General features: G+C 53.2%; 6 protein-coding genes across 8 annotated transcripts; 2 read left to right on the forward strand and 4 right to left on the reverse strand.

The window, feature by feature from the left end:
- Positions 1–5,164: 5,164 nt before the first annotated feature.
- On the reverse strand, positions 5,165–6,349 carry IUM83_04837 (4-hydroxybenzoate polyprenyl transferase; the record flags this gene model as incomplete). The annotated part of the gene is made up of 1 exon (XM_067928936.1): positions 5,165–6,349. The coding sequence occupies one exon, from the start codon at positions 6,347–6,349 to the stop codon at positions 5,165–5,167; it is 1,185 nt and encodes a 394-aa protein (XP_067796126.1).
- A 438-nt stretch (positions 6,350–6,787) lies between these two features.
- Positions 6,788–8,302, forward strand: IUM83_04838 (WRKY transcription factor 19; the record flags this gene model as incomplete). Its single annotated transcript, XM_067928937.1, has 2 exons — positions 6,788–7,355; positions 7,437–8,302. The coding sequence occupies 2 exons, from the start codon at positions 6,788–6,790 to the stop codon at positions 8,300–8,302; spliced, it is 1,434 nt and encodes a 477-aa protein (XP_067796310.1).
- A 426-nt stretch (positions 8,303–8,728) lies between these two features.
- Positions 8,729–12,651, reverse strand: IUM83_04839 (WRKY transcription factor 19; the record flags this gene model as incomplete). 3 transcript variants are annotated; one of them, XM_067928939.1, is made up of 7 exons in its annotated part: positions 8,729–10,526; positions 11,702–11,803; positions 11,892–11,977; positions 12,049–12,144; positions 12,240–12,273; positions 12,342–12,394; positions 12,511–12,651. In XM_067928939.1, the coding sequence occupies 7 exons, from the start codon at positions 12,649–12,651 to the stop codon at positions 8,729–8,731; spliced, it is 2,310 nt and encodes a 769-aa protein (XP_067796307.1). The 3 variants fall into 3 exon arrangements, with proteins under 3 accessions (XP_067796307.1, XP_067796308.1, XP_067796309.1); XM_067928940.1 differs by having other exon boundaries at positions 11,892–11,974; positions 12,049–12,147; XM_067928938.1 differs by having other exon boundaries at positions 12,049–12,147.
- Positions 12,652–13,402: 751 nt separating this feature from the next.
- Positions 13,403–15,748, reverse strand: IUM83_04840 (uncharacterized protein; the record flags this gene model as incomplete). Its single annotated transcript, XM_067928941.1, has 4 exons — positions 13,403–13,888; positions 14,261–15,238; positions 15,352–15,504; positions 15,641–15,748. 4 exons carry the CDS (start codon positions 15,746–15,748, stop codon positions 13,403–13,405), a joined length of 1,725 nt encoding a protein of 574 aa, XP_067796109.1.
- Positions 15,749–16,187: 439 nt separating this feature from the next.
- On the reverse strand, positions 16,188–17,871 carry IUM83_04841 (Cell differentiation protein RCD1; the record flags this gene model as incomplete). Its single annotated transcript, XM_067928942.1, has 2 exons — positions 16,188–16,428; positions 16,514–17,871. 2 exons carry the CDS (start codon positions 17,869–17,871, stop codon positions 16,188–16,190), a joined length of 1,599 nt encoding a protein of 532 aa, XP_067796110.1.
- A 125-nt stretch (positions 17,872–17,996) lies between these two features.
- IUM83_04842 (ACY1-like metalloprotease) lies at positions 17,997–19,548 on the forward strand (the record flags this gene model as incomplete). Its single annotated transcript, XM_067928943.1, has 5 exons — positions 17,997–18,092; positions 18,164–18,197; positions 18,277–18,329; positions 18,399–18,503; positions 18,577–19,548. The coding sequence occupies 5 exons, from the start codon at positions 17,997–17,999 to the stop codon at positions 19,546–19,548; spliced, it is 1,260 nt and encodes a 419-aa protein (XP_067796107.1).
- Positions 19,549–21,157: the final 1,609 nt, after the last annotated feature.

Here is a 21,157-nt window from a genome sequence, read left to right on the forward strand (position 1 = left end):
TCATGCGATGAGTTCCAGCCGGAAGGATGAATCCTTCCGGTACTCGGCGAAAGCTGCCTCCCCAGTGATGAAGATGAAGAGGGAGTGTAACATCAGAGACAAAGCCTTCTATTTCGCCAACTGGATCTGCTGAATGAGAGTTGCAAAATATTGAGCGAGCAAGGACAGCTGCAAATGCTGCCTCCATTGTCGTCACAGATCCATGAATACGTCGATTGAGAGTATGCCCAAGTTGTTGAGCGAGACCTTTTCTCATCTCTTCGATTTCAGCCTTGTAATGCGCTAGTGTGACCATGGTACCAACGTGAGAAGGGCTTCTCGTCGGGCAAATGCTATCGTCTGGCCCAAATGTTGCCAACTGGAATCACTCCTCACTTGGTATCGTGGTCACACTGGAATTGCTGGCGAACGCTACATCAAAGAGCACCTACCCACATAGCCTTCGACACAGATGGGGCTCGTGGTGAGTGCTTTTAGGGAGCGACGCAGACTCGTCCTGTTCGTATCCGCTGGATATACGAGTGAAGAGGCCCTTGTACAGCTCTGTGGCGGCGTTGTCCCAGTATGTCCCTGTGAAGTGATTCTCCCGGACGTGCCACGCGTACCAATAGCCCTTTACCAAACGAGTCGGTGGCTTCTCCCGAAAAGATGTAACCTTTGTCGCGCTTGATAACTAAGGCTTCATCGAGTGCATGTTTTCGAAGCCGTTGTTCGGTCCCACTGCTACGGGTTGCAGCCATCGAAGACTGGCAGCAGCTATGTATTTGGTGTTCTTTAACGTAGTGTTCACCAGCAATTCCTCGAGGCATGCAACCATATCTCCAATCGCGACTGGTCTCTCATTTCCTTGCAGTTTCTAAACAGCCTCTTCAGCATTGAAATTACATAGAAACGTTTCTATATGATGCTTCGTGTACAGGGATAGGTAGTAAAATCACAATTAGTACTATACAGTACTATTAGTAATAGTAATGTAATAGTAATATTATAATTCCAAGTATCGCAGTTAGTACTAACATAAACTTAGTAGGAACAAAAATCACGATATTAGTACTAAAAAACTACTAAATATCCTACTAAATTCCAGGTTGAAGTTCAAGGTCAATACACTCCTGACCAAATTAATCCGGCCACCCACACTATGAAGGGTAACTCACTCAGTTTTAACGATCTGGCGCTGTGTTTTGGGTATGTTGTTCCTGATGTATGTATTAGTACGGGGTTTGTGCTAACAACGCAGTTTTTTGCGGTTTGAGGGGTAGCTCCCATACAATAAACCGATTTGACAAAGTGGCCCAAACTTCCGGCCACTATCGCCATAGTTAAACCAATACAAATGTACTGAAATGATTGTATTAGTAATGTGTTTTACCTCCCTTCATCTCAATCACTTCGATGCAGCGTCACGGCATCGACTCAACCAACTTCATTAGCGTCGCATGATCGATACAATTCCACTCAGCTAAGATAGCAGTAGTTAGCTCACCAACATTCGAGTACTGCCTTCCATTTGGGTACACGTTCCGGGTCTACAGCGCCCATAGTTTTTCTATAGGATTCAGGTCGGGTGAGCGGGCAGGCCACTTGAGCAAGTTGATCTCCTGCTCCTCGAAAAACTCCATGGGCTCCTTAGACGTATGGATCGATGCGTTGTCTTGTTGGTAGACAAAGTCTGCACCGTAGTTTAGATGGGCGTAGGGCAACCAAAACTCTGATACCGAGTAGACGTAGTGTGCTGAAGCGTGTTGCTGCTAGAGCGCTCGACCGCGTCGCGTTGTTGTCTTACAGTCCTTGCAATGGCTCTTATTGAGAGCCCGCCTTCCCTCAGCCCGCAGATACACCCTCTCTCCTTGTCGCTCGGCCACGCTGGCATGCCCGGGAATAACAGCGAATGAAGACTACTCGGATAAGCTAACAGCAACGACGCTATCGTCCATCAATTCCGTGGTTAGACAGCAACGCAGCTGCGTATGTACAATCATTTCAGTACATTTGTATTGGTTTAACTATGGCGATAGTGGCCGGAAGTTTGGGCCACTTTGTCAAATCGGTTTATTGTATGGGAGCTACCCCTCAAACCGCAAAAAACTGCGTTGTTAGCACAAACCCCGTACTAATACATACAACAGGAACAACATACCCAAAACACAGCGCCAGATCGTTAAAACTGAGTGAGTTACCCTTCAAAGTGTGGGTGGCCGGATTAATTTGGTCAGGAGTGTAGCTTCAAAGCACACGCACTGGGTGGCAAACGGGTGGTTGCCGAGCAGCTCTGTCGTATTCTCCCGCTCATTTTGCGTTTTCCTCCTTGAAGATCACACCGGGTCTGACGAGGTGCTCCAAGGCCGATAGCAGTTTGCCTGATGTGACGTCAAAGGCGCCGTGTTGTATCTGCGGTCGTCCTGGTCATCATATCTGTAGCAATGAAGTCTGGGGCGAGGCAGGGTTTTCCAAACGGTACGGCTATCACTACTTGGGTCCATAGTTCGTTAGCATCTAACGCGTTCACCTCTATGCGTAGCTTTTGTACCAGGGTGCGTTTTAACCTTCTGGAATAACGATCAGCAGGACGGTGAGCCCTCCCCAGCAAGCATTCAAGGGATATTTGTGTCGAGTCAAGCTACAGAGGTGGATGAAGCTACTCTCACGGAATCTGACAACCTTACTCAAGCAACAGCGGGTCGTAAATCTGGTGTTGGGATTCCGGTTGATATTGGCCATTACAAACCATCCCGAGCTCGGGACGCCCGTTGCTCCTCAACAGGTTTTAGAGTCTTTTCGACAGGTTCGCTTGTATTGAGCCCTCTCCGCACACGCTCGGTCAATGCGCGAACCCAGCGCCAGCCAATTCTTCATCACGACTACGTTGAGATTGGGCGGATGAGGAAATGCGAGCGGAATCTGTGGTAAGGGCGTTTTAGTAGTTTGATTTTATTATTAGTAACTATATTTATTAATATTACATTTTTCACGTACCCAATTAGTAATATCAACATACTACGTAAATCAGAATCATCTCCCGAATTATTAATATTATTTTAGCGGCGAAATCGATATTACTACCAATCCCTGTTCGTGTCGTCTGTACGACGAATTGTGTTTATCTATACATGTCGATGACATACTGTCCTCCTCTGTCCTAAATTCATATGTGACGTCCATTACTCCAACAGAGAGTACGTGGCACGACGCTCACATTCGGTGGCCATGGGAAGCGACACCTTCGTCGTTGAGACTGTGGCTGTATTATGGTGAATTTGTGAGTAACGACGCCCAACGTAGGTGCGTAACAGGATTTTCTATCTGGGAGTGCTAGGTAAACTATAACTGTAACTCTGTAAATGAGTATTATATTATATTCCACTAAAACAGAAATATATAATACAGCCGTAGCCACAGGTACGGAGGAAAACTAGATTGCACCCTGAGCGCGAACGGCACTATCCGCGGAAAATAAAATGAAAGATAAGAGAATGCATGTCTTGATCAAGTGAAAACAGTGGATTGAACTAAACTTTGACTGCTTTTTGGTACCACGAAGTTTTACAACATAAGTGACTTGCAGTCAATCCCTCAAGATTCATGGATTGCCAATATTCCTCGATCAAATCGTGCGACTCAAGTTTCGAAAGTGCAACGATTTGGGTAATAAAATCATTTGACGAATAACCCGGACATCGTACGGTCCGCGCGAGCCAACTCGTCCGTATTATTGGCATAGTTCCTTGTGCAGACCCATACCCATGTCCAGTCTTATCCAGTAATACAGTGTCAATTTCAAGCAAAGCTCTCTCGGAGTGTGACTGGTAAAAAGTGAAGGCGAACTTCCCATTTATTATTGCATTGCTGTTCTGTTTTAGCTCTTACTACTGGAATACAAGTAGATCCGATTAGGGTAGTAGGACAGTGGAAGCAACAACTAAACGGACTATTGCCTGTTATTGAAGAAAAGACGATAGCAGTACTACAGCGAGGATCTACCTATTGCTGCATGCTGTGCGGTCCGCAAATTAAAATCCAGAGGTGTTCCGGGCGAAGCACGGCATTGCAGTAGATATCCGAGGGTACTACGACTATCTGTGACTGTTGTTGTTGATACAGTGACTGTACAGTTCGACGTAAAAGTACTGGTGTAAGGGAATTTGCCAATTTAGTGCACTTTTCAAAGGGCATCAGTCAAGGCGCGGTAGCCGAAAGTCTACTGTGAGTTTCAGTGTGCAATATGCATGCCCAGACAGGTGTTTGTTTACTCTCTTCCACAGATTAATTCTGGTATGGAGAGGCTCTTATTGGGTAGATTGGTTGGATTGTAGTGAATGGCCTATTTCCTGCTGATTGCCAGTTTAGTGCTCCTTTTTATCTTAGTATTTGTATGAACCAGCAATTCTCAAACTGGGACAGTGTTTCTTTCGTTCAGTGGTTAGGTAACCTATAATACACGATAAAAATGCAAACACATCAGTATTGAAAGGATATATATCTTGGAAATAATTTGTCATTTCGACAGTGCTGACAGCTCAGTCGGTTAACGTCGCTGGCTTAATGAGGGCCCTACGGGGAGCAGGGTTGTCGCGGGTTCGAGTCCCCTCGGACACGTTAATTCTCCGCACTGTTATAAAGGTACGATTATCTGCTCATCTGTGTGTGCAATTGATTTCCCCACGCTTGGCCGGCTTCCCGATAAGCTGTCGCCCCATTATCCACTCACAAAGGTTTTGCTCTGCCTCAGCTGTCAGGCGTGGTTGAGAGCCACGTCACTGAGACTCCATCGATTCGCCTTTCTTGCGCTTGACTACCCACTTAATTAGCGTGCAGTAGAGTTTAGCTTGCTTTTGGTGTAGTCTCCGCGCTTCTTGGTCATGATTCTCGGGGCGAGGCAAGTTGGTAGTGATAGTCAAATAGTTAAGCTCATGCCACTAGTACTAACTGCAAAAGCAGACGAGACAAATCGGGTGGTCGAGAGTTAGCCAACAGGAGCTGTATACATAATGGCAGGTTTTACGGTTTCGAATATTTCATCCAGTAATATACCAGAGCTCGTAGGTTTTTGGCGTGATTGGTCGTTTCTATTAGTGCACTAATATGCTTCTAGTGCACTAAAGTGGCAAATTCCCTTATTTCCAATCGGCAAGATTGTCTATGTGCTATATGCGTTAATGTTCCTCTACAACACGTTACCCGCCACAACCGACGCAAACATGAGCGCGCCAAACCACTTGTTCGACGCAAACCGTGCCTGAAGATTAAGCGGGTCGTCGAGCTTGGCAGTGTTCACTTGCCAAGCCAAGTGCGCCGCTCCGCCAGTTAAGCCGAGGAAAAATGGCCAATCCAAGCCCGCCATGTAGCCCGCAGTGCCAAAGCTTGCAATGGCAGCAGTCGAGAAGAAATTCAGAATTGGCTTCGTGTTGTCGCCGAAGAGAAGCGCAGTGGAGCGCACGCCGATCTTGATGTCGTCCTTCTTATCCTGGTGCGCGTACAATGTGTCGTACACCAGCGTCCAAGCCACACCACCAGCGTAGAGCGGCAGCACCACGGGCCACTCGCACGACCCGTGCACCGCAGCCCAGCCCAGCAGCGCGCCATAATTGAACGTCAGCCCCAAAAATGCTTGCGGCCAGTAGGTAAACCGCTTCATGGTCGGGTACGCGGCGACAAGTGCGAGTGAGGACGCACCCATGGCCACGCTGTACCAATTCAGCTGTAGCAGCACCGCCAGCCCTGCCGACAATTGCCCTGCGAGGAATCCCCACGCCTGCGGATACGTGAGTTTTCCCGCAGCCAGCGGACGCTTATTCGTGCGCTCCACCTGCTTGTCGAAGTCCTTGTCCCACATATCGTTGATCGTGCACCCGGCACTGCGCATGATGAAGGCACCCGTACCAAACAGCGCGAGCAGCTTCAAGTCCGGCAACTGACCTGCCGGTGCGGCCATGGAGATGCTCCAGAAGCAGGGCCACAGCAGCATGAAGGTGCCGGCGGGACGGTTAATGCGGGAGATCTGGATGTACGGCAGCATCCACTCGGGGCTGTGGCGCTCGGCCCACGTGTCCTTTTCAATGCCGAACGCGTCGGTCTTAAGATGCACAGCTCCCTGTTCCTCCAGGACATTGCGTTGCTTGTCCTCGGACGCTGGGGGCGACGGGAGCGAGCTGAACAGTGACGTCTGGATTCCAGGGAACTGGGTGGACGCGAAAGCCCCACGACGGGCCAACGGGTGGACGACAGAGGACGCGCTCGCGGCTAAGCGCCCAAATCCGCCGCCTCGTGAGCAGGGGCTACAGTGTTTCGCGAGGGGCGAGGCCCAGCGGGGGCGTCCTGCAGCACGCGCGAGCAGGAGTCGAGCAGCCATTTTGGTCGCGGGAGCACGGTCTCCGCTGTCCGCACAAATTCAATTGTGGGGTTAAAAACATGAATGTTGTGGTTTGGAACGATTTGATTGGGTAGTGGACGGTTTTATTTTCGTGAAACTTGAATATGTACCGGTGTTGAAGTGGGTTTTGTAGGTTTTTGTGGTTCCCCGAAAGTTGGGTCAGTAGCTGTCAGTGCTGTGGTTTTGTGGGACAGGTCCGCTGACCGCGCTTGAATTGAGAGCGATTTCACGCGCTGCCGGTTGCAGAGCGATGGTCGCAGAATTCTCCGCTCCCTTCCCGTTCCGTTGGTTTTGGAGGCATTTGCCATTGCTGGAGCGGATCGAGGTCTCGCGCCGTCACGTCAACCGGTTCTCTGAAATCTGGGAACAGTACACTGCACGCCTCACGCATCTGTCGCCTCGTCCAGAGGGTTCGCCATGGAGTGGAACAACTCGCGCTTCCAACTCCCGAGCAGCCAGTCTCCGTTTCTCCAGCGACCAGCTCGGCCTCGCTACTGGTACTACAACAACAACGACGACGATGAAGACGAGGAAACTCGAGAGATCCCACAGCATGATGTGATCTTTAGACCCAGTCGGTTCGGCAGCGACGGCGTGCTACTGCCGCCTCCGCCGTCGATCCCGTCGCTCAAATTGGAGTCTTCGAGTGCGCACAATGGCAGCAACAACTGCGACAACGGCAGCATGCTGCTTCAGTCGTTCAGCTCGCTGGGCATGCCGCAGCTCGAGGAGTCTACCGAGTTCCAGCCGTTCTTTCCGTCCCAGAGCTCCGGGTTCTCGGGCAGTGCCTTTCTCCAGCCGAGCCAGCAGCAGCCACCGACACTACCAGAGCTCCAACAGCAGCCGAGTGAACAGTTCTCCACGCCGCAGTTCGGGCAATACCCGTCGGTGATGACGAGCTACTACGCGCCGGCGATGCCGCTGACGCCGCCACCACCGGTACTGCAGTCTACAATTCGTCCATCTGCGGACTACTTCCCCGAAAGTAAGTTTTTCGAGAATGTGCTTATCGCTGTATTATCGTTTGGTTATTGACTACGATTCTGCCTGCTTGTTGCGGGTGCAGGCATCCCAACTCTTCACAGCGTGCACAGCCCTGTTCCGTCGATCTTTGGGCAGTACCTGCAGCAACAGCCACCTGCGCCTGAATTTGAAGAAAGAGGAGACAACTTTGACGATGAGATGCCGCGCGACGCGTCTCCTGTCATGTTCACCGCAGCGATGCCCGCAACGCCGACGAACACGACCATATCGGCGGAGACACCACTGACTCTTCTACCAGGGGGCTACCCAGCTCATGACATGCCAAGTGACAATTCACCGTTGGAGTACAGCGCCGCCGAGCCGATGCACGACGCGAAAAAGCGCGGAGGAGGTCGGTTGACCGCGCCGTTCACGAGCATGACGACCGTGCAGGAGCCCAAGTTCTCGCCGGACAAGCGCAAACTCTGCTGCGTGGAAGGCTGCAAGAGCCAAGCGCGAGCTTTCAATCGCTGCAAGCGGCATGGCGGGTCCAAGCGCTGCTCGAGTCCGGGCTGCACCAAGAGCGTGCAGAGTCGCGGGCTGTGCATCCGCCACGGTGGGGGCTCTCGTTGCCAGGAGCCTGGGTGCTCTCGAGCATCGCAGAGTCACGGTCGCTGCAAAATGCACGGTGGCGGACGTCCGTGCATCGTTGCCGGCTGCGAGAAGAAGGCGCATCTGAAGCGGTTGTGCCGCAAGCACGGCGGTGGCGCCAAGTGCTGCGTGACCGGATGCGATAAGTGGGCCCAGCGTCAGGGAATGTGCATGACGCACTCCAAGGTGGTTGCAACGCAACCGAGCGGCATTGGTCTCATCGGCGACGGATTCCTGGACAGCCGCAAGCCGTCACCGGCGCCTTCGGCCTCCTCGTCGCCGTCGCTGCAGTTTTTCACCGACAACATGCCGGTGTGAGTAGGAGACCCGGCACATTTGAGAAACCAAGATGGTCGAAACACGCCCAGGCACATGGAGCATGGGGGAAAGTTTTGTTGGGCATCGATCGATTGATGCGCCATGAGCAGAAACGTAGGTATCTATCTATCTGTAGCTATTCAACCTAGCTACCTTACTTAAGTATTTGAATTTGAATCTTTTGCAACCTATTCAAAAGGCAAAACTTTGTGAAACCAAATCGATTTCCAATTTGCATCAAAAACCGCTATATTATAGTGAGACTGGGCATAATATTCCACCTCCAATAAGAAATTAAGCTGAGAGAGAACTCCACTCCTGCGAGAAAGCAGACCCGTAGGTTGGTCCCAACACTGCGTCGATCCTGCTACGACCCCACCCGGTCACCGATGATGGCCTCACCTCAGACGAATAGCTCCATCCTCATCATGTCGCCGAAAATTCCTTGGCATGTGCCATGCACCAGCCTTTGCGTTGTGCCCACTTCAAGCACTTTTCGACCTTGCAGCGGACACCACCGCCGTGCGTACGACACAAATGCTTCAGATGGGCCTTCTTGCGGCAGCCCTCCACAGCACAGTACTCGCCACCGCCATGCGATTTGCAGAGGCCCTTTGACTGAGCTGCACGTACACAGCCTTCGTGGGTGCACCGAGAACCGCCGCCGTGAGCGATGCACAGTCCGCGGCTCTGGCTGTTCTTCGTGCATCCTTCGAACACACACTGGTGCGCGCCGCCGTGCTTCTTGCATTTCTGGTGCGATCGAGCCCTGTTCTGGCAGCCTGGGAATTCGCACTGTCGACTACGCGGACGCTTTGACCCCTTCGTGCCAGCTGTGTCAGACGCAGCAGACGTCGGCGTAACAACAGTCGTTGTCGATATCACAGCGGTGCTCGGGGAGGGTGCTTCCACTTGACTCGATACTGCAGGCGTCGGCATCAGAAAAGACGTTCCTGTGTGAAAAGACCCCAGCGACGGCATCAAAGCCCTCTTCGGCTCGATCATCGTAGTCTTGAAAGAGCTGGCGTTATCATTCGCGCTGGTCCCTGTCACCGCGCCGCTGCTAGCTGGAGCATCAGTAGCGTACGCATCGTCAAAAGCCCCACAAGATCTCTTCACCGACCGTCCGGACGTGCTCTCCTCTCCACGGTCCCGCTTCAAATACCCAGGAGTCGCTGTTGCCATGGCAGTAGAAGTTAAAGTTGAGGTCGGTGCCGCTGGGGCAAGTAACCTCTCCAACTGCGTCCCCATCGTCAAATTCGAGCCACCTGTCCTCCTGTCTGTCGTCACCAAATGGTCCATCTTCATCATGCCACTGCTGTTATGCCCCGTGGACGTCCCAAGAGGCGTCGTCGGAGATGGTCCACCTGAGTCCATGGTATCATTCAGGTACGAGTCCAGATCCTGATTAAACTCTGGCAGCTGCGGGTAATCCATCTTCAGCTCGTCCTCCGAGGCCATGTAGAGTGGAGGCTGCACCTGTTCCTGTTGCTGCTGTCCCTGAGCAGCGTCGTTTTCCGTGTCGTAGCCCCCCGGGGCGTTCCAAAGAGAGTAAAGGGACGAATCGTAATCTGGCAGGAAAGAATCCACGCTGGCGAACATCGAGGCCGCGTTGGGCGAGCCGATGCCCGACAAGCTGGAACTTGTGGTCACGTGGCTGCTGCTGTGCGAGCTCGTGGTTGTTGCACTGGAACCGCCCACTATTGGGGCGGTGGAGATGGCACTGTTGCCTTTGGCTCCAGCTCGACTGGTGAACCCCCAGTTAGTGATAAAGTCCGGCAGCGGGTGGTCCGCATCGAAAGGAGGAGGCGACGGGTACCCTCCGAATGCACCTAAAAAGTTGCCGTTATTGTTGCTGTTGCTGTTGCTGATGCTGTTGATGTTGCCGGGGCGAGGTCTCTTGCCTGAAGTATTGGGTGGAGCCGCGTCTGCGTAACTGTTGCTGGGGGCGAACAGCAGCGAGTTGGCGGAGCTGTTGGCGCTGCTGCTTCTCTCCAGGAAGTGGTGGAAGTAGGGTCCTGTATTGGGGTTGTTGCCGCTCGTGTTGGAGGGGGGCGCCGCTGCCTTCACTCGGTGGCTCGGCAACTGCATCCGCAGGTGCGAGTCGCGGTCGTAGTTGCCCATCGAAGAGGCGTCGCCGCCCCCGAAGAGCGCCTCGTTGGCCGCGATCTCGAGCGCCGTCTTGTCCTTGGCCGCTGTTGCCGTGCGCGCGCCGCAGTTGGTCCTCGTGTTGCCGCGCCCTGTCGCTTTAGGTGCCCGAGTGTTGCCGTCGACGGGCTCCGCTCTTTCTTCTTCTTGTTTGAGGGGAAGAAGAACGCAGTGAGAAAAAGCAAGCGGCTGGCTGAAGCGCTAAATTTGTATGGCGCTTTGTATGGGGACAGAGTCGGGGCGCACGTTGTACTGTACTGTAGACACGCAGCGCCAGCACCAGCGAACAGACCGCCTGTAATACGCAAGCTTTGAACAAAACAAAACGCTGTTTGGTTCGCTGTTGCAGTTGAGGAAATGCCAGCAAATGCGGCCTCTTTACATAACCTTATTTGTTGCCGAGTCGGCCGGTATAATAATGGTTCCGGCGTCTGCCTGCATCATGCTGAGCTCACCTGGGATGCCTGAGAACCAACAGAAACTGGGCGGGCTTCAAGGGCGTTGAAGTGAGCGCGCGGGCTTTGCCGGCCTATGGCTGCCTGCAAAAGGCTTGCCGCAGGCTTTTGCCAAAAGCAGATATTGATGAATATCTTTCTTGCTGTAGTCCACCTGCACAATACTGTAGGCAACATTACGAGGTCGGAAAGCAGCTGCGGAGTGGGTGGTCAAGATGTCCCCGAGGACAGAGTACCGTACCAAGATGGCATTGCCGCTTGGTTAGTACCCATGGCCGCATTGTGTTCGACCTGTTGAGGCAGTGAGTTGGTCGCCAAGTTGCTGATTTGATTTGAGTGAGCTGTCGTGGTGTGCCACGCTGGACGTTCGGCGTCCGGAAACTGAACATTGGGGATGCACGTTTCCGAGGTCTCCTCAACCCGTTCCGGCCACAGCAATGCTGCGGCGGTTTCACACTATGCTATGCTACGCTCGCAATGCAGGACAGTACTCGGCTAGCAGTGGGTCAGCAAAGAGTACAGCTCTGCCTTCGCCAAACAAAGTTTTTTGCGGCAAATTGCACGTGTCAAACAGCTCCGTCAAAGAAGTTAAGTCAAGGACCGTCAGTGAATGTACATGACCCAGCTAGATAGCGTAGATAGTATCCACAACGAAATCAAACTATCGAATTTGAGCTCAAAGATTTTTGTTTTGTAGATTACTGCAGCGGCACCAACCCGCATGGGCTAGCCTTCATACTATGTAGCAGCAAGCCAACCGAGTGCTCACTTGCTCTGGCTAAAAGCGTTTGGTTACCGCCAGTGTGTCAACGCTTCGAGGTGCTGCACGAGCGGGATCCCCTGCACGTGGAAGCGAGCGAGGTACTCCTGGTTCTTGGTACGCTGCTCGATGTTCCATCTGCAGCCACAAACCAGCAGCAAACACACAACAAGTTATTAGTCTCCGCTCCAAATCGGTTCCTCTGTCCACTGCTGTCTGCTCGTACCGCCGACGGACGCGACGGAAGCGAACGCGGTGCTCCTTAAGAAGCTCCGAAAGGGAGACGTCGCAACGCGAGTTGATGATGTCCTGCTGCCAGACACAAGCACCCCACAAATTAAGAACAGGCAAGGATAGAGATATATACGTTAACGGGAACGTACTGCTGATTGATCGGGTGCTACTTGTGCAGACTCCTGCTTGGTGCTGTCTCGATCGCTGCTCTTATGCGCAACCCCACGGGACGAGCGCTTCTTCACCTTCTACAAAAAAAGTATATATATGAGCAAAAGGCAACCAAGTTAGAATCATGCTGTGAACAAGAAAAAGTATCCCAAATGAAGTTGTACAATACCTGAGCTGAAGGTGCAGCCGGAGTTCGGAGACTCCTACATTTGACACAAAACTCGTCAGTTTATCAGAAAATAAGACTGGGAAAAATTGTGCCAGTGCGCACCTCTTGGCTCGTGCCTTCACCTTCACCTTGGGCGTCCTCTTCCCCTTTGTCCTCTACAGAATAAGAAATCACCAACAGCAACGGCAACAAATGAGTCTAAACCTCTCTAACCAAAACGGTGACCCATCTCCTCTCTAAACGTCTCTAAACGTATATCCTCTTTACGCACGTGCTCACAGAAGCCTGAAATGTTGGAGGGCGAGTCGCCGCTCTCGCCCAATGGGGAGGCGGCGGCCGCGCGGCTGCTGAGCATGATGAGCTCCTCCGCCACGCGGAACGTCTCGGCGTCATGTCGGCTGGAGTCGAGCATGGCGGTCGCGTGTGCGGTTAAGCTTGCCAGTCTCTAACGCTGTTGGCAGCTGCGTGCGCTGCGTTTGTTTCGCGTTGCACTCTCTGTCGGCTTTTGCCTGCGAGGAGCTTGAAGGTTCCTAGCGGCGACTTCCTCCTTCCGATTTTGAATTTGGGGAGGGAAAAGAGGCTTTGACAATCGACAGAAGGTCCGTGTTTCAAGGATAAGGAACTGCGGTTAGAGACTATCTGGGGATGGTCGTAGTGATTTAGATAGATCTGTCACTATACCCAGGTGGTGGGTAAAACATTTGAACCGCCACTTTTACCCGCGTTTTTCGCGTTTTACCCGCCAAACCCGTTGAGCCAACCAATCACAGGCCTCCCCATATGTAAAACTTGCAGGGCACACAATAAACAATGCTTGTGCTTCTGTTGCTGATATCCTTGTTGGTTGCTGCTCTCTTACTCTCTCATGAGGTACTACATGTATGCGCTCAGTGGATATTCCTCGTGGCGATAGTCACTACTCACCGTGCACAACACCCACACTAAAACAGCTAATGGAAAATACCTCCAAAATACGAGCGCATCAGATGCTGCCTTGCAGCTGAAGACGGCGGCGCTCGGATCTTCCTATTCGCGCTTCTGCTCGGTTTGTCGTCTTGCCCTATTTGCGCTTCTGCTCCGTTTGTCGTCTTGGAGACTCCTGGTCTCCTTCCCTGTGCGTTCACTTGACCTGAATCACCGCAGCGGCAGACCCCTGAACTATGTTATAAGTAATTCAAAATGGCCTGCTGCCCTGGCGCCACAGAGGGAGACGCCATCCCCGAGCTCGCAGCCGAAGACGGCGCCGGGCTGCCTCCCGGACTGGGCAGGCTCTCCTCGTCGTGGTCAGGATCATCGTCAGTGCTGGCTGGGGACAACGGTGCGGGATCAAACAAGTTGTACAGCTCCGACCACGGCAGCTCTTCCGTTGAAACGACCCGCCGTGCAGGCTGCTCTTCTTGGAACAGCGAGTGGCTCTGGAGACCTCCTGGAACTTGCAGGTGGTCGACGTGCAGTTGCTGCTGCTGCTGTTGCTGCTGTTGTTGCTGGCTGATCATCATCTGCTCCGCGAGTTGCTGAATAAGTCGCTGCTGGTGCTGCAGCAATTCCTGCTGCTGGCGCTGGTGTTGCTGAAGCTGTTGGTTCTGCTGGTTGATCAACAATTGCTGCTGTTGACGATTTAGCTGCTGTTGCTGCTGAGGTTGCTGTTGCTGTTGCAACATCCCTCCACCGCACATCAAATTATCCAGTCCCCGATAATCGAAACCCGATGACGCGCTGTCCACTAGAACAGAGGATGACGGAGGGCAAACTGCCATAGGAGACGATACCGCTCCGAAAATGTTTTCCATCTTGAATGGCGGCACGTCTGTCATTGGCGATGAAATATCCACAAAGCCCGTGGACGTCGGAGGCGCCGTCACACGCGTAGCACTGGGGCGGCGACCATACGTTATATCTTCCTTGGAAGGAGATACAATTGGAGAGTCGGTAGCGCAACTTGACACAATTGTTGATGCCGGTGACGCCGGAGTAGGCGGCAATACTGCACGAAGTGAAGGCGAGGCAGCCTCGGCACGCACTGTGCGCTTTCGCTTCAGATGTCTGTCGTCAGCGGTCTCCTGGTTCTCGAAGGCTTCGGCCTCAGGCTTAATAGTCACGGCATGGCTGGCTCTTCGGCTGGAGTAGATAGAAAATCCGTCCGAGCGCAGACGCTCAAGGCAGTACATGTACGACCCCATGGGCTTCATGAACAGTACCTCAAGCACGTGTTGTGCATCGCTACCAGAGAGCCCCTGTCCACGTGGCGCCGTCCACCCGTAATGCCACGCCTTGCACTCCGCATTAAACTCAAAAATTGCCGACTGTGACGAGGTTTCCATCGCTGCGCCGCGCAGAATTCCCGGGAATAGTGGGTTCATCGGGTGCTCCTTGTCGCGCACCCATGCTAACACGTCCGTCTTCTCGATGGTCTGTCCAGGAAACACCTCGGGACCCGACACGGTCTGGTCAAACGTGCCCTCCAAGTTCAAAAACCGCGCGAAGGCCAGCACAGCCGGTCGTGTCGTTTGAATGGGACAGATCTTGACACCTCCCGACTCGGTCACGCGGCTCACAGCCACGTGCACTCGGATCGAGTCTCCACAGAAGCCCGAGCTCACGTGGCGCCCGTTGCGACAGCACGGGAAGCACCGCAAGTTCTTCTGGCCTCCTTTCTTGTTGTTGCGCTGGTACCGCGGCCGGAAGAGCTGGAAATCTTTGGTGGGGGCCACGAAAGACGCCCGGACGTTCAACCCGTGCGGGTTCTCGCACGAATCATTGCAGCAGGGGCCCGGAACGCTCTGGTACACCAAATTGTCGTCCTCTTCAGGGTCGTCGCCCCTCATGGGCTTGGTGTTGCCGTCCGACTCGATCCAAGTGCCGAAACCTGCTTCGATCTGGTACGTGGGCGGCTCCAGCAGCAGCGAGTCACGGGCCGCCAATAGTTTGTAGAAATCCACGCCGCTCTCCACTGTGGACGGGTAGATCTGCCTCATTGCCTGCAGCCCCGAGTATTTTACCTGGAAGGGGCAATAATTATAAGAGGTTGGTTAGCACCACTTAACCCGGTTAGCACTACCTTAAGCGGAAAGTTGCAGTTGCATTTGCAGTTCCCAGGCAGATAGAGACGTACAATCGACGTGTAGGTGAACTCTCCAGGTGGAGGTCGCACCACGCACGTGGACACGTGGCCCACGGTGTGTGTGGTCTTTAGGATCATACGCAGCAGGCGCTCGAACTCCTCGACGTGGCGAGGGTCCACGCACATGCGCGTGACCATGACGGCCTGGGATTCGGCAACACAGCCACACAAGTATCATGGTTAGCACCACCTAACCTTCAAGTATTGCCAGTAAGAGAAAGTTGCCCAAGTGGTGTTAAATTTAACACCACTTATCCGCGAGGTAAAGGCGCGCACCCACCTCCTCGTCGTCCTTGATGTTGGTGGACTGCAGCGCCTCCTTGAGCATGCGGAAGCTCAGGAAGCTGCGCGTGAGCTCCGCGCTCGACGCCTCTTGGTGTTCCCCCATGGCGGCGTACGGGTCGGCGTTCAGGGAAGATGAAGGTGAGGTGGCTCCTTCGCTCTTGCACTTCGCCTGTCGTCCGCGCGCGCTTCGTTCTTCGTGTGTGGGGTGAGTGGTGCGAGGAGGGACCAACACTCGCGGAGCATTTTCACCTGCGATACGCGATGCGTGCCAGCGCCACCACCCCGCGATATCAGATAATCCGCGAATGTTGTCCATTAGACACGGGTTCAATTTATACTTGATATTTGTATGTAGCAATACATTCGAGAGGGACAACCTGCAAGAAGCGAATATTCGAGATGGCGGTGACGCATTTGATGTCGCGTGCCGACGGTTTTCTGTAACGGGCAGGGACTGTCCAATCAGCGTCCCGCACGAGGTGCTGATTACGGAATCGATTGATGAGCTTGGGCAACATGAGTCGGATAGGTCATTGTCGTTATCAGGCCGTTTGCTCCCGCTCCGCTGCAAGGCGGACATGGGCCGCGGATGCACAAGACAAGTCAAAGTCGAGTACCCCAGAGCTGTTGCAGTGAATATTGGCGCTCGTCTTTTGCCGCTCCTGGAGCGCAGTACGCATCGTGTTGCACAGCTCCAGCGTCGGCAGCGGCGAAACGTCGTTTTCGGGTGTCTCCACTTGGGTAGCGGCCTCTATCTTGCTCTGCTTAGGGGCGACTGATGATCTGACAAGTGGGGCACGCGCGCACAGACCAGATTTGCAAGTGAGTCGAGTGGATTTTCAGGCGGGACACGTGTCGGGGTGCTTACCTCACGGGCTTTTTGGCGCTGGACTTCTTCCGAGAGTTCGAGTTTGTGATGGCCTTGTGCCGAACAGGAGTTGGGGCAGTGCCGTCGTCGCGCGCGGGGGAGGACAAGAGAGCAGCAGGGCAGTCGGTGGGCGACTGCTTTCGCAGCTCTAGCAGCTCGGCGATCGAGTACTCGAGCTTCTTGGAGACGGCAGGGGGGGCGGAAGCGGTAGCGATACCGACAGCTGCTGCATCCTCGTCCGACCTCGGATCTTCTCCGCGCGCGGAATCCGAATCGGGCGGGTTTGTTTCGGCGCTTTCTCCGCTGCGCTCCTCACTTTCGGCGACAGGATCCTGGTCAGGCACTCCGTGGCCAAATTCATCCGTCCGGCTAGCACCACTAGAAATTGGCGCCAACGGTTCAGCTACACAAACGGAACGGTCGCCATGCTGTGTCTCGTCGATCTGTCCGATAGTATCCTCCACGGGCAGCTCCCCCGCCAGGAAATCGGCCAGTGAACCCAGCTCCACTCGCTCGTACCGAATCCGATCCTGTTTCCTATCCCCAGTCGAAACTTCAGCCGGCTCTGAGACCGCACCCGACTCGACCTCCGAGCCACCTTCGGTCTCGGTAACAAGGCCGTCATTGTCTGCATTATCCAGACTCGCCATCTCTTCGCCTGCCTCCACCCGATCAACATCTCCGCCGTCGTCAAAAGCACCAGCCACCTCGTGTGTCTCCGCAACACCAACTTCAGTTTCTACCACCTCGTCAATATCCCCATCGGCAGCCACCTCCTCCTCATCATCATCTTCTTCTTCTCCACCACAGACCTCCACCCCCACAGCTCCATAGTAGTCGTCGTAGCACTTCCTACAGTAGAAGTACCCGTCGTTCTCATCCAGCACCACCTCCAGCTCCCCTCCTGCACCTCCACACGTCGTGCACACCAACTCCTCTTCTCCCTTCTCTTCGTTTTTCTCCTTCTCTCCTCCCTCCTCCTCCTCCTCTGCTCGCTGCAGCTCATCCGCCAGCTGCGCGGCCTTCCTCCTCAGCGCCTCGGCACGCCGCACGCCCCTGCACAGCGTCCTGTAGCCCCCGATCACGCCGCGCAGCGAGCACTGCTCCACCACCTGCAGCGCGTAGTCCAGACTCTCCTGGGCCTCGCGCAGCAGCTGCGCCGCCTGGGCGACGTCCGTCGCCTGCGACTGCGCCACGCAGGCCTCGCCCACGTTGCAGGACAGCACGAAGAGCGCGGCCAAGTCCTGCTGCGAGTACGCTCCGCCCAGCGCCGCCTTCCACGTGTCCAGCGCGTGCGCGTAGAGCCCCTCGGCCGCCAGCAGCCGCCCCTGGCGGATGGCGCGGCGGGTCGTCTCCATCACGGTCAAGTGTTCTTGTACAGGGAGAAGAGTCTCGGATCGGATAGGTGTTCTTGTAGATGAAATCATCCACGACTTGAAGTTTCGGTGGAATTTTATTATTTATAGTGGTATTACATATTTTGATGAACGTGGCGTGGAAGGACCCGGTGGAGAGGCTCCTGGAGCTGCTGCGACTGCGCACCGTGAGCTCCGAGGGGCCCAGCGGCAGCTACAACGAGGTGGAATCGCTGGGTAGATGGAGGCCGTAGCACAAGTGCTGACCGTCTGGGGGCTATTGTGTTCTGATTAGTGTGCGGAATGGCTGCGGGGGTATCTGGGAGAGCGTAATAGTGCTGTTGCTAGTATGATGTAAAAATTAATTCGTTTGAACCAACGCTGTGGCCATTGTTGGTGTTGTGGCAGTTGGTCTTCCCGTGCAAGTTGTCTCGCCTATGGAGAACAAACCTGTCGTTCTGGTGCGTGGAACTGGTAAGCATCTGGGTGGGCAATGGATTTATCCTTTGCTTTGTTTAATGTTGTTGTAGGCGACCTGGAGAGGTGAAGATCCGACGCTTCCGGGGATTATCTTGAACTCGCACTACGATGTGGTGCCGGCAATTGCCGAGCACTGGGAGTTTGACCCTTTCGACGTGAGAACTTCTGGTTTGGTTTTCAACGAGGGAAGAGATGGAGGAAAGTCTAATGGTTACGTGTAATCCGTAGGCAAAAGTGCTGGATGATGGTCGCATCTACGGTCGGGGCACGCAGGACATGAAGAGTGTTTGCATCCAGTACGTGGAGGCGGTGCATGCCCTCATGTTGTCAGGGTTCAAGCCCAAGCGCAACATTTACCTGCTCTTCGTGCCGGATGAAGAGATTGGCGGCGCAGAAGGAATGGGGGCCTTTTTGGAGAGCGAGCAGTTCAAGGCGATCATGCCCCTTGCGTTCGCGTTTGATGAGGGTCTGGCCAACCCAGGTGACGCGTTCACTGTATTCTACGGTGAACGGTCTCCGTGGTGGGTGTACGTCAAAGCTGAAGGTCCGACTGGCCATGGTAGCAGGTTTATCAAGAACACGGCCACCTCCAAGATTATCGACATCTGCAACAAGGCACTAGCGTTCCGTGGCGAGCAGGAGAAGGAACTTGGTGCTGATAGTGGATGCAAGCACGGCGATATGAAGAAGAAAAAACTCGGTGACGTGACGACCGTTAATATCACGGCACTGCAGAGCGGGGTGTCCCAAGACGGGGGTAAGACCCATGCCCTCAATGTGATCCCCACGGAAGCCATCGCAGGTTTTGATATCCGCGTGTCTCCTGGGATGGACTTGAACGCCATGAAAGCGAAACTAGATGATTGGTGCGCTGCCGAGGGTGTTTCGTGGGGGTTTGCTCTGTGGACGAGTCCGATGCACGAGCACTACGTCACCTCTCTGGATGCTGATAACGTGTGGTGGCATCTTTTTCAGAACTCCTGCGCTGGTATCGGGGAAAAGCTGGAGACAGAGATATTTCCTGCGGCTACAGACAGTCGCTTTCTCCGTAAGGTGGGTGTTCCAGCAATCGGTTTCTCGCCGATGAAGCAGACCGAGATCCTGCTGCACGAGCACAACGAAAGCCTGGCGAAGGAAACATTTCTGCACGGCATCAGTGTTTACATGAGCGTATTTCGGGACATGTTCGCCTTTGAATAGTGCCATGGCCGAATTGGTCAAGTGCACTGCAATGTGTTAAGATAACTTTCCAGGCCTAGCTACTTAAGGAGTGCGATTTCGACTTTCCAAAGTAATACTAGACTGCGATGACAGCCTTTACTTAATTGTACTTGCCTCCTCGAACCATTCTGTTCTCTCAAAATCTCGCGTAACTCTTGGCGAAGTTGGGGAAATTCTCGGTGACCCATTCCGGACTTCGGTTTCTGAAAATCCAAACGTTGTATTGAGCTAGCCTTCCGAACTTGTTGTTGAACTTCTTGATCAGCGAGGGTAAACCATCCGATAAGGAGGGAACATTCTCCAGCACGGACGGAACTTTCTCCAAAGAAATAGCTCTCTCCTCCTCATCGATCTGTTCTCTCTTACGTAGCAAATGGCCCTCCTTCGAAGTACGCGAACGATCCCATTGCGAAGCTTCGAGCGAGGTGATCTGGCCGGAAGTCGACAGGGCGTCAGCAGTTGCAAGCAGGGTGGTCACTGCCAGCAGAACGACGTTGTAGAATCGCATTAGTATGTTTCCGTCGAGGCTGGGTTATTTTCTGTTGAGGAGCTGACGGCACGCCGGCAAATGGCAAATTGCCTGGCTTTTCCGGATGCAGTTTTTGATTCGTTCACCTGTACCGCAATCAGAGATTTCTGTCCCGTTGTATCACGCAATTAGAGGTTGCAGTACCATATGTGGAGCGAAGCTTTATTGACAAAGAGATTGCGCTATTGTACCGTCCTCCCGAAATGCGCGCAGGACACTACTACTGGTATATCTTTTGGGGGAATAAAATACTAACTTCGCTAAAACTTATTCAATCGTCTCAATACGGGTGCTTTATTCTCTTAAATGCATACTACTAAGTGAACACCGCTAGTTCCAGGAAGCGAACAAGCGCTGCATTTTTTAAAATATTTTAAAAAGTATTGACGACTTGATCGAGTATACGTTCTTCAAATCTCAAAGCCGCACAAACTGTACATGTATTCAACAGACGCGAGTGCATATCAGGCTGTGCAATTTGAGGGAAAGGGACTGCTTTATCCGTCAACAACAACTCGTCGAGCTCATGAGTCGTATGCTGATACCGGTGCAATGGTGAAGGCATGCCCCCCCCCCTCCCGTAAAGAGTGCCGCGTAATTCCTTTAAATTTTCGGTCTGGCTCCGCCAAAGCCGTACCGTATCTAACGATATACAAGCGTATCTGTTTCTTTAATCTGTTTGAAACGTTATTTTCTGAAAAATGACCATACAATGTCATGTACCATATTCGTACCAGCGATTGCACTCAAAACGAGCTTTCAATGTTATCGTAATGATATAATACTCCTCAGCGTGGAAATCAATAAATGCATCGCCAGCCCACGGCAGAGGTGAGTGAACAAAACAATAGGGATATTTTTTTTTCAGAACAAAAAGGAAGTGGTGGTGTCAAAATGGGGTCCACTTTACGGAGAGAGAAACAGCAACGGTATTATAACGAAAATACGTGCCTCCGATATGTCCCTGCTCCCGCGAAAGCAGGGGCGGAGGCAGGGTCATTTTGTGCCCTCCCCCCCCCAAAAAAAAAAAAAATAAATAAATAATAATAATACATAAAT

The sequence above is a fragment of the Phytophthora cinnamomi genome (genome assembly GCF_018691715.1).
Source record: "Phytophthora cinnamomi strain GKB4 chromosome Unknown Contig17, whole genome shotgun sequence".
Lineage (NCBI taxonomy): Eukaryota > Oomycota > Peronosporomycetes > Peronosporales > Peronosporaceae > Phytophthora > Phytophthora cinnamomi.